The 12,892-nt window shown below is 42.9% G+C and overlaps 1 protein-coding gene across 2 annotated transcripts in view; it reads right to left on the bottom strand.

Moving 5' to 3' along the window:
* Positions 1-4,064: 4,064 nt before the first annotated feature.
* Positions 4,065-12,892, bottom strand: part of PHKG1 (phosphorylase kinase catalytic subunit gamma 1) — a 66,768-nt gene continuing 57,940 nt past the window's right edge. For both annotated transcript variants that reach the window (XM_040424805.1, XM_040424804.1), the window contains exons 7-10: positions 10,629-10,719; positions 8,744-8,897; positions 7,786-7,911; positions 4,065-5,506 (exon numbers count right to left, since the gene is read on the bottom strand). In XM_040424805.1, coding sequence (XP_040280739.1) covers positions 5,255-5,506; positions 7,786-7,911; positions 8,744-8,897; positions 10,629-10,719 — 623 coding nt within the window. In that variant the 3' untranslated portion in view covers positions 4,065-5,254. The remainder of the gene's footprint in view (positions 5,507-7,785; positions 7,912-8,743; positions 8,898-10,628; positions 10,720-12,892) is intronic.

The raw sequence follows: 12,892 nt of genomic DNA, 5'->3' as shown, positions 1-12,892 counted from the left end.
CATCTTTTCTTGCTCCAGTCGTCCTTCCCGGGTTCATATACCAGGCTGCTGAGGTATACCGTATGTGACTGCTAAAGGTCATCATTGTCCTCAGTGGTATAAGGGATGAGACTGGTGATGCCAGTGAATGGCCACAGAGGTCACGGGCCGCATACCTCTAGGTCACTGCTGCAGACAGGTATACGAATCCTGGGAGGAGGACCAGAGCTGCAGAGCAGGAAATGGTGGTGGAGAAATAGGTGAGTATAGGATGATTATTTTGTCATATTTGGTGTCCATTCACACAATCATGTCCGCTTTGCAAACCACATGCTTCCGGGTTCATGCAGCTGCGCGGCAAGAGATAAGATTCTTTGCCACATCTTGCAGATCGCGGACCCTTTGAAGTCCACACCACAATGCAGGGTGCACGGGGCCGATATCTGTGTTTTACAGATCTGTGGAGTGCGGTCTGCAAAACTAACACTGTCGTGTGAATGGAGCCTTACTGGCATGGGACAACCCCTTGTGTCCTGTCAATGTATTACAGTGATGGTTTGTGGCGGGAAAGTGGGGGAGAGTATACACCGTAGTAATCCGGAGTCAGATAGGAGACAGGAAGTTCTTGTTTCTAGCACTTGATAGAAAGAAAGACTTATGCCCAGGGGTGTAGCTGAGAGGGGGTTTGGTAGGGGATGTGCCACTGGTGCAGGGTGCCTTACCAGTTTTTTTTTGTTAATCTGTCCCCCCAGCCAGAGGTACCTGTGGAGAAATCCTCTCACCTGCTCCCCGATGCTCTGTTCCAGATCCCAGGCTCTCTTCTCTGGACTTCTGGTCGCTGACTGTCAACTTCCACATCAATAGGGTCATATGCGGCATTGCAGCTAGTGACTGACCTTAGTGGTGATGTGTCCCCAAGCAGCATGTCACTGCAGGATAACGTGCTGCTTGAGGACATGTCACCACTGAGGCCAGGCATTGGCTGCAGCGGTGCACATGAACTTGTCCATCTGGTTATAGACAAATAGGGACCAGATGTCCCATGAAAAGAGCCCAGGAGCCGAAACCAAGCAGCAGGGAGCAGGTTAGTATGGATTTCTCTGGGGGGGCAAGGGGGGGGGGGTACGGGGGAATTTGACATGTGTCACTTTATGTGGTAATACATTTGGAATGCTTTTACTTATCCAAGCCATTTTGCGATTTTCTCGTGACACATTGGACTTTATAATAGTGGTAAATTTCTGTATTTTTTTTTATTTTAAAAAAAATCCCCAAATTCTCAACTTTCCAAATTTCAATTTCTCTGCTTTTAAAACAGAAAGTGATACCTCATATAATAGTTATTACTTTACATTTCCCATATGTCTACTTTGTTTGGATCATTTTGTGAATGACATTTTAATTTTTGGGGACGTTAGAAAGCTTAGAAGTTTTAGAAGCAGATCTTGAAATTTTTCTGAAAATTTCCAAAACCCACTTGTTTAAAGACCAATTCAGTTATGAAGTCTTACATAATAGAAACCACACATAAATGACCCCATTTACACCCCTCAATGTATTCAAAACTGATTTTACAATCTTTGTTAACACTTTAGGTGTTCCACAAGAATTAAAGGAAAATGTAGATGAAATTTCAGAATTTCACTTTTTTGGCAGATTTTAAATTTTTTTCCAGTAACAAAGCAAGGGTTAACAGCCAAACAAAACTCAATATTTATTACCCTGATTCTGTAGTTTACCATATGTGATCGTAAACTGCTGTACGGGCACACGGCAGGGCGCAGAAGGAAAGGAACGCCAAATGGTTTTTGGATAATTTTAAGTTGCCATGTCACATTTGAAGACCCCCTGATGCACCCCTAGAGTAGAAACTCCAAAAAAGTGACCCCATTTTGGAATCTACGGGATAAGGTGGCAGTTTTGTTGGTACTATTTTAGGGTACATATGATTTTTGGTTGCTCTATATTACATTTTTTGTGAGGCAGGGTAACAAAAATAGCTGTTTTGGCACAGTTTTTATTTTTTGTTTTTTATAATACCTAATATGTCTAAAAAAAAAAACACTTAACACAAAAAAAATCGTTTTATTTTCTCCATATTCACCATAGAGCCATATTTTTATTTTATTTTATGAAAAACACTTTTTTTTAAACTTTTTATTTTTGTCCCACTCTGGGACTTCAACTTCTGGGGTCTGATTCCCTCTGCAATGCACTACAATACATCCTGTATTGTAATGCATTCACTGTCAGCTTTTATTGCTTCCGTAGAAGGCAAGCCTCAATGCCTATGAAAGGCATTGGCCTGCCTTCTCTGCCATCAGGTCACCGTCACTGCAGCGCAGGGACCCGATGGAGATGCAGAGGGCACTCGTACCCTCCGCAAACCCTCTGCATGCCACGGTCAGCTTTGACCGCGGCATACAAGGGGTTAACACGCCAGCATCTGCGTTTTCACTGATGCCGGGGTATGCAGCAGGGGCCTGGCTGTCAGTGACGGGTCCGTGCCGCTGATCGGGCGGGCGCAGCTCCTACATGTACAGCGCTGGTCCTTAAGGTGTTAAGGCAGCAAGCAGAACTTTTGGCCCCAGGTGAAAGAAAGCATTGCTATAAATCTCCGCATAGCCATACATCTAGTCATATCTGTATTAAAACACAGCCAGCAACAACATTCGTATGCTCTCCAATGAAGTCCTAAAAAATTTTGACAGTGCTACATAGCTCCATTTGTAAGGTGTCTAAAGAAGCTTGGACACCTTACAAACTACAACTTGTTGAATATATGTGGACTGGAGGACTACACATTGATGTTGCTGAAACACACCTTGCGCAAACCAAAGATTGCATTTCGACTAGGTTTTATCGAAGCATAGTGACATGGGGTTTGCTGCAACTGCACCAATACAGTCTTAAGAAATCCAGCAAGGTTGGATGTCTTGCATCTGTAGTGTTGTTCATCGGCTAATCTGCGGCATATTTACATGGCCAGATTGTCGGGAAAGTTGTGTAAATGCACCTTAAGTTATAGCTCAAGTCTTCATCAGCCTCTAGCGTTGACTTGACTTTCTGGCACACAGAGTGACGGAGATGCCACTGGATTAAGAAGCATCTGTCTCTTAATGAATTAGGTGCATCTTACTCCACTGCAGGGGGAACAAGACTGGTGTATGGGAACGCCAGTCTGGAGAAATGTCCACCACTATCTTTTTCATATAGCCAGTTACATGGAGCAGAACTCTTAGGGACCTCATCTGGAAAAATGTATTTGTCGCTAGAGCACAAAATAAACTATAGAGCCCAATGAGGTCCAGTTTATGCCCAGTTTGTGTTTATTTAGATGAGCAAATAATTTCTCCCTAGTCCATAGAATATACTGAGCAAGCGGATATGTCCATGTATGCTGTACAATTTTATTTATTAGGGAGCCTTCACATGCGGCAGATTTTGTTGCAGAAAATTTCTGTAGCTGAAAATCTGTTGCATTCATCCGAATGGGGTTGTTTTCGCGGGAAGTGCATGGATTTCTGCAAGCCCCTTTCAGAGGAATGGAACTTATTTTCAGGCGCACAAATACTCTGCAAAAAAAAATCTGCCATGTGTTAAGGCACCCTTACAAGTTTAGGTCTGAGGGGTTAGGGTGTATACATATGTGCATGAAGCACATTAACATAATTGTCCTGTTTGTTCCTTAGATCCTTAGGGTACGGCCACACATTTAGTTTTTATGATGCCGTTTTGGAAGCCAAAATCAGGCATGGATCATGAGAGGAAAGAAAGTATTAAAGGGGTTGTATCAGGAGCAGGTTCAAAAAAGAGAATTCGTATCAATTCTTAAAGGGGTTATATCATCTCAGACATTGTCTGTTGTGGGTGTCCAATGTCTAGGACCAACACCTATCTTTAGAACGGAGCCCACAGCGCGAGGGAGGGCGCATTGTGCATGTGTGTCCGCCCTCCATTCATTTCTATGGGTGGGACCTGCACCTATTTTCGGCAGTCCCATTGAAATTAATGTAGAGCCCACCGCACAAGTGCCTCCACCGCTCCATTCACTTCTATGGGACTGACGGAAATAGCAGAGTCAGCGTTCAGCTTTTTTCGGCAGTCCCATAAAAATTAACATGGGGCAGTACCCTTAAGGTTACAGCCTATGTTCAAGTATACCGATGCAGTTTTGTAAGCCAAGATCTTGTGGATCATAAAAGAAAAGTAAATAATAAGGACATACACCACTGCTCCACTTTTCATTAATCCATTCCTGGTTTCGGCTTCAAAGATTACATAAAAAAAGCCTGCTCATGTAGTCATACCCTACTATAGGATCCATTGTTAGAGATCTGCTCCCATCCTAATATCTGAGTAACAGTAGTATATATTACTCAATACTTGGCAGATGGCTGCACGCTCTTTACATGAATACACTGAGCTCATAAGCATCCTTTTTCATTAGTAACGCTTCATACCTGTACCATGCTACCCTTTACCAAGGCAGCATACTGTACTTTTTATTCGGCAAAGAAGAGTCACAAAGCTGGTGCATCCCAATAACTGGCGAATGGCAAACATATTTGTATGAAGTTAAAATTCTAATTTCCTAAAAGGTTATTCCCATCATAGGATATACCACCACTTTATGAGCCTCACTGATCCTGCGGATGAAGCGGCCACAATGCTGCTGTAAGGCTGCACCTCTACTGTTTTTCCCTGCAGAGCAGCGCTATACAGTCAACTGCAGAACAGCCCCATTCAAGTATATAGGACCATGCATGCTTGGTCAGGATGAACACTATGCAGAAAAAAACCTAAAGCGGTATTCTAGTAATTTGAAGTTATCCACTGTCTAGCCAAGTACAGCTATTTTCAGAAGGTTCCAAAGAGATGAATAGTAGGGCTCATGCTCCACCTGCTCCTCCATTCGTTGGGCTCCCTGTTCTCATCAGTGATGGTCCCAGCGGTAGGAACCTCACTGACCTAATAGTTATTCCCTATCCTGTGGATAGGGGATAACTTCAAACTACTGGAATACCCCTTTAAGACATGGACACAGATCTACACCAGTGCAGTGACCCTTTCATTATGAGGAACAAAGGGGGTCTCGGATATCAGAAGTGATGGTATATCCTAGCAATGTGCTATCACTTTCTCAGATGGAAAAATTGCTTTAAAATAAACATTTTCTATTGAATAAATATATTTACATACATGCATATATATTTGTATTGCAGTTGCTGTTACTTTAAGTAGGCAAGCATAGTGTTTTGTCCACATGAAGATCTTAGGATATACTGGACCCTGCAGCAAGGGACAGGAGAATGGCTTTTGCTGTGTTTTCGAAGAGGGCCGCTCTGTTCTGCTGCTCTCCTTTCTTTACCCAGTGTCCATAGATCTTGAACGCACACGCATCAATCATCTTCCTAATGGGCTTGATTGCATATGGGTCCCTTATCACAATCTCTTTGGTCAGTGGCTTCACTTTTCGGTAGTAGTGGTAAATACGGACAGAGGCCAGAACTGTTAAACAGACCACCTGCAAGTAGACCATTTTATTAATTGACATATTTTATCTTTGCATTACCCACTAATAATACTCCTAACTGGTACTGCACCATAATTGAGTACCCCAGGTCTGGGTACTGGTGGCTCCTGGCCAGGAAGAACTCTCTGGAACAGTTTCAGGTCTGCACAGATTTTCCTACTGGTCCTCCATTATTTACTACTCATAGGCCGCTTTCGGATGAGCGTATATGCAATGCGTATATAGTCCGGATTTAATTTACCAGAATCCTCTGCTAATGTTAATGAATGGGGCTATTCACACGGGCGTATAATTTCCGTCAGAAATGCTGCGGATTTCAAATACTGAGTTTTTTACGGATTTGTTTTCAAATACACACATTACAGTCTGTGCAGTGCATAAATAATGAAGGAAGCAATACTGATGGTATATCATCAGGATCCTGAGCCAGAATACTGACGGATTTCAATACGCTTGTCTCAAAACGGCCATAGAGGGAGATTTAGCAAGATCAGCATTTTTTTAAGCTGTTCTTTATGGAGGATGTGCCTAATTTATGGCAAGGTGCATGCCTTGTTATATATTAGGTGTATCCTCCGTCAGTCCGTGCTCAGAGCTGCTGTAGTATGTGTTCATTTACGACAGAAAACTGGAATAAATTAAGATAAATGTGCTGGCCCCCTCCCCACCCTTGCCATGCCCCCTTTTCAGAAAGTGGAGTGGGCCTCATAGATATGTCACTACCAGAGCTTTGGGACGTTCTCACAGCTCTGTTTCTCCACCCTTGTGATGATGTCACTACTAGAGCTGGGAGGAGTTCTCACTGCTCTGTTTACTTTTGGTTTCCTTCCTCCCAGCTGTTCCTCATGCGTTTGATTTCCCTCTCTTTATATCACCCCTCCTCCTATTGTAGGGCGTGGATTATAGTTCTCATTTCAGTTGTAGCTCTTGCTCTAGTATCTTCACTTGTAGCTATCAGTTCACTGGACCTGTGTTCTGCTGCAGCAAGCACTCCGGATATTGCCAGCTGTCCTTGGATCCGTCTTCTCTGCGGCTGCAACACCTTCAGCTAAGTGTACAGACATTGTTGTGTACCTGATTATTTTCTGACTGGATCTGAGGTGGCAACGGTTCCCTCCATATACTGAGTAGGGCACCGGTGGCCGTGCCCCTTCCACTATTGTAGGGGTTACAGTGGTCATCAGTCTTAGGCACGTGGGTATGCCTCGTTCCGCCATTTGGATCCGGGCATGTGCTTTAGCAGCATAGGGAGAGCTTTGAGGGTCTGACAGGGGTCACCCTTTATCCTCCCTAGTTTGGGTCCGGTCAGTAGCTCTTTTACTGTGTATACTATTGTTGCTCACATACAGCCGTGACAAGAAATGCCACTTGCGACAACACAGCATTTGCTACTTTTTTTTGTTAGAAAACTGGCAAAAGGAGATAAAAAATCTCCCCCATAATACATATTTATTTATGGATGAAAACTTCAAATGTAATTTCTGAGACTTGCTTTAAAGTGGTTGTGTCATCGGATACATTGGTGGCATAGTGGTTAACACTGGTGCCTTACAGCGATGGGGTCCAACATCTGCATGGAGTTTGTATGTTCTCCCTGTGTAGATGTAAGTGTGCTCTGGTTTCCTCCCACACTCCAAAAGACATACTGATAGGGAACTTAGATTGAGCCCCATTGGGGATAACGTGATGCTAATGTCTGTAAAGTGCTGTGGATTATAGCAGCGTTGTATAAGTGCATATAAAAATAATTATTGCTAGGATATGCCACCAATGTCAGGTTGGTGCGGGTTCCACCTCTGGGACCCACTCCGATCTCCAGAATGGGACCCCCGAGGTTGAGAGCGGAGAGCAAGCTTGCTCGGCTGTTTTCGTAGCTCCCGTAGACATTAATGGAGAGCATGTGCACTTTTCTTCACTTTTGGGGAACCATATTGGAGATAAGTGCAGGTCCTACCTCAGGGACCAGCACCTATCTGACATTGGTGGCATATCCTAGCAATATGCCACCAACATCTCAGGTGAGGCAACCCCTGTAAGTTTCTGGACCCCTCCCTCCATCTTGCCCCATTACATAGAATGTGTCGGCAGATAAGAACCATTTGGCCCATCCAGTCCTTCAGAATTACCAGTATACTACAGTGATGCTGTGTCCATATAGATGTTACACCACAGGAACTCGGGACCTAACATCTGTATGGACCCTCCCTAAGCCCCCATAGTGGTGGCTGCAGTAGCCAGAATTTTATTGTCAAGTTGAATTACAGATTTACCTTAAACTTCCTGTATGGACTGAAATATCGCACTTCTTCTACGATGTACTGTTGGAAAAATGGATGTGCTAGTGCCTCCTCTGCTGTAAAACGTCTCTCAGGGTTCACTACTAGGAGTCGTGAAATCTAGAATGAAAAAATCACTGCAATGTGATCACAATATTTAATCACAATATTTTAATAACTGTCATTATTGTTAAAAAAAATATATTAATAAATAAATTGGCCTTCATAAACTTATGAGATTACCATCATATTTCTCTAGAATCAAAGCTCACCCAGCTGTCAATATTTTCATACATTTCCAAAAGGAAAGGCATGATGAGAACCTCTTTAGGTTTAGTTACAGTAAGTTTAGTTGGTATACAGTAGTTCTGTATACGTGCTGTCTAAGTAGAGGGGATTTGGAACTCCATATGTATTCTGGTTAGTTTATAAGGCCTCTTTCACACTACAGTATGTCGATTTCAGTGTTTTGCGTTCCGTTTTTTCACGGATCCGTTGTTCCGTTTTTTTGTTTCCGTTTTGGTTCCGTTTTTCCGTATGGCATATAGAGTATACAGTAATTACATAGAACAAATTGGGCTGGGCATAACATTTTCAATAGATGGTTCCACAAAAGACGGAACGGATACGGAAGACATACGGATGCATTTCCGTATGTGTTCCGTTTTTTTTGCGGACCCATTGACTTGAATGGAGCCACGGAACGTGATTTGCGGGCAATAATAGGACATGTTCTATCTTTCAACGGAACGGAAATACGAAAACAGAATGCATACGGAGTACATTCCAGTTTTTTTGCGGAACCATTGAAATGAATGGTTCCGTATACGGACCGTATACGGAACGCAAAAGGAAAAAAAAAACCTGTAGTGTGAAAGAGGCCTAAGGCTAATATATTCTTTTGATAAAATTCAGAAGGACAGTGACTTAAAACATAAGGATTACAGTATACCAGATCTTTAACTGTGTCGGATCGATCATCCCACTCTGGGGAACCAAACTGATATTCTCCACTCATAATCATACGTAACATCAGCATCTGTTTTCTGTGCCAAAATGGGGGTGATCCTGCTAATAGGGTGTACATGATCACACCACTGCTCCACCTGTAGATGAGAAAGCCAATGACAATTTCATGTTTCTAACACTACATACTAAGGCCACTTTCACATGGTCAGTATTTGGTCAGTATTTTGCATCAGTATTTGTAAGTCAAAAGCAGTACTGGAACCTACAGAGAAAAAGTATAATGGAAAGAGTTGTACTGTACTTTCGCCATGCTATTGACCTGCTGAAAGTTAAGGGGATATTTATTATGTTATTTACACCACAGAAGTGGCAGAAAAAAGGGGGTGTGGTGAGGGGCCGCTGTAGCAGTCCGGCACATTTATCTGCATTCACGCCAGTTTTTTGGCATCAATTAAGACAGAAATCTATGGCAGCTAGCAGATTGCGGTAGATTTTAGTTTATTGTGCGGCCAGCAAGTGAGATTTCTGTGCCTCTGCATAAGGCTACTTTTCACACTAGCGTTTCTATTTTCCGGTATTGAGATCCGTCATAGGGTCTCAATACCAGAAAAAACGTTTCCGTTTTGTCCCCCTTCATTGTCAATGGGGACAAAACGGAACTGAACAGAACTCCAAAATGCATTCCGTTCCGTTCTCATACTGCATGCTGCGGTTTGCTTTCCATCCTGGGATGCGGAGCGGATGGGATGGGGGTGGATCCGTTTTCTCTGACACAATAAAAAAAACGGATCCGTCCCCCATTGACTTTTAATGGAGTTCACGTCTTGGCAATGTTAAAGATAATACAACCGGATCCGTTCATAACGGATGCAGACGGTTGTAATATCAATAACGGAAGTGTTTTTGCTGAACTCTGCCGGATCCAGCAAAAACACTAGTGTGAAAGTAGCCTAATTGGGCACATCCTCCGTCTGCGCAGGGGGAATCAAGAAAAAACCTGTCTTGATAAATGTTCTACTAAGGCGTTATGCACATGACCGTATTTTTCATCCATGTGCTATCCCCAATTTTTTGTCGATGCTGACCCAATATTTTTATGGGGATGTGCACATATCTGGATTTTTTGTGCATTCGTGTTCACAACTTACAGGACATGTCCTATTCTTGCCCTTATCATGGACAAAAATGGTCATTTCTGTTCTCCGTGCACATGGAAGATATGTTTTTGTACAGTTTTTTTAAAGTAATATCAGAGCCAAAGCCAGCAGTGAATGGGAAATGCTTCTCTTCCTGTTGGCTCCACTTCTGGTTTTCTCTTACGAATAGTCGGGCGGCACTGCGTGAAGGTATGGGTGCGCGGTTAGCGGACGTCACTCCGGATGCTGGAGGTGACGCGCGTTTCGACACATGCAAGTGCCTTTATCAAAGCAATGTGCTTGCATTGCTTTGATAAAGGCACTTGCATGTGTCGAAACGCGCGTCACCTCTTCTGAGTGGCGAATAAACCTGATATAATTGCAGTACCAAGGAGTGCCGGTCTCTTCCTTCATTTAAGCTCAGGGGGAGTGTCTTTTCTGCTGCAGCTAAGGGGGCGTGTCCATGCTCTACCTATCACAATGAGGGATGAAACTGAGCATGTGCGGCCTTCTCAGTGAGCCAGAAAAAGAAATAAGAAGAAGAACAAACAGCAGGTGGCGCTATACAGATACATTTTATTGAATAACTCAGTAGCTATGCTAAAAAATGTATTACATGCAATTACAAAAGAATTCAGATCCAGCTGCTGGTTTGAAAACCTGTAGAACATTTTTTGTGGGATAACCCCTTAACTAAAAAAAGTCTTGTTCAGAAAGTGTTCACTAACTTACATGTCCACTTCTTTACCATAGCCTGGATGGTACTCGTCCATTGAGCACTGGAGGATTTCAGGGGCCAAGTATCCTGGAGTACCACATATTTCTATTATTAAAAAAAATAAAGTGTGAATTTATAAACTGTCAAAAATAAGGGGCACATTCTATAGAAGGATTCTCTCTTTGGAGAAATGGTACTGCAGTTTACTGAGCCAAAGCCAGAAGTGATCCAGCAGGAAGAAGTATAAATCCATAATTTTTACTCCCCATTCATTTACAATATACATCTGGCTTTAGCTTAAAAAATGCTTTAAATTTCCGAACCTACATCCATAGAAAAATAGGTTAACTCTCTATTATGGTCTACAATCCAGAGCTGGTGTTTAATGAGGACAACCACATGTCTTCGTTTTCATCATTCTACATGGTTTCTTTCCTAGGTAATCTGTCCTTCCTGGAAGGTAGGCCTCCTGCTCTTTATAAAACACTGACAACGGAAGGAGGCAGCAATATTGTTGATTTTCTTACCCCGACTGGTTCCAAGATTACATTTGACAAAGCAATAGCTAAATTCCCAATCTTCGCGGGACACGTCAATATCTATCTGCAGATTCGTAGTTGTATTAACCAAGCCATTTGGTACCAGGAGAGGTAAAATATAGAGTGGGCTTAGCATGCATATGGAACCTGCATAATTGCATTCCCTGAATTTAATGGAGGCCAGTATGGCACCAAAAGAGGAAGTATTTAGCATAGGTTCCTGTCCTACAGAGATTGCTTTGCTGTTGGCAGACAGGCACAAATAATTTTGTACAAAATGTATTTGCCAAGAATCTCGCATTTATACCGTAGCATTAGTACATTTTCTATAGTGAGCATGGCACTATTGTAGTAGCTTTGTGTTGCATTGTGTTTGTTTTTGCTTTTGCGCTTTCAGCCATGGCGACGTGCACCTGCGCATTGGGATGTGCTGACTAACCCCTAACCCCTAACCCCGTAGTCACTTGTACTAGTGTATAGAACTGTTAGTATACCAGATAAGTGTTAGCTAGCAGTCATTTACATATCCAGTGTAACATGGTCCAGAGGTGTGAATCTGGGTAGAAGGGTTGAAATGGACCATATGAAGTTCTCTTCTATGACCTCCTGTACTCATGCGTGCCCTATCATTTCAATGTTCTGCACTTAGTTTTACAAGTGCAACTCCAGTTTGCATAGCAGAGGATCCTCTGGTGGACCCAGTTCCTGACACAACAACATTTTAACAGAATGCTATGCCAGTTGGAGCTTTCTTTGGAGCCAATCACTTGACACTATAGTCTATTTCTTAAGATATGATTCAGAAGTAGTCCATATGACTTTCTTGGTAAGTCCTGCTTGTGAAATTATTTCAATAAAGGCTATGGCCTAAGGCTCTGGCTCTGTTCACATTTCTTCTATGATGTACAGGGTGGGCCATTTATATGGATACACCTTAATAAAATGGGAATGGTTGGTGATATTAACTTCCTGTTTGTGGCACATTAGTACATGTGAGGGGGGAAACTTTTCAAGATGGTTGGTGACCATGGTGGCCATTTTGAAGTCGGCCATTTTGAATCAAACCTTTGTTTTTTCAATAGGAAGAGGGTCATGTGACACATCAAACTTATTGGGAATTTCACACGAAAAACAATGGTGTGCTTGGTTTTAACGTAACTTCATTCTTTCATGAGTTATTTACAAGTTTCTGACCACTTATAAAATGTGTTCAATGTGCTGCCCATTGTGTTGGACTGTCAATGCAACCCTCTTCTCCCACTCTTCACACACTGATAGCAACACCGCAGGAGAAATTCTAGCACAGGCTTCCAGTATCCGTAGTTTCAGGTGCTGCACCATTGATGGTATGGTGTGGTATATGGGGTACAAAGATAGTGGGGCCATTCTTCATCAATGGAAACCTCAAGGCCACTGGATATGCAAAATTGCTACATGATGATGTGTTTCCCTCTTTATGCACTGAAGCTGGCACGTTCCCTGAGTTTTTCCAGCAAGATGGTGCACCACCACATTATGGGTGTCAGGTCCGAGCATTCCTAGATGAACAGTTTCCTGGAAAGTGGATTGGTCATCGTGGGCCAGTTGAATGGCCCCCAAGGTCTCCCGATCTGACCCCCTTTTATCTTTGGGGTCATCTGAAGGCAATTGTCTATGCTGCTGTGAAGATACGAGATGTGCAGCACCTGAAACTACGGATACTGGAAGCCTGTGCTAGCATTTCTCCTGCGGTGTTGCTA

Source organism: Bufo bufo, chromosome 3, assembly GCF_905171765.1.
Source record: "Bufo bufo chromosome 3, aBufBuf1.1, whole genome shotgun sequence".
NCBI classification, from domain to species: Eukaryota; Metazoa; Chordata; class Amphibia; order Anura; family Bufonidae; genus Bufo; species Bufo bufo.
The sequence above is the reverse complement of the archived record's forward strand: the minus strand, read 5'-3'. Positions and strand labels throughout refer to the sequence as shown.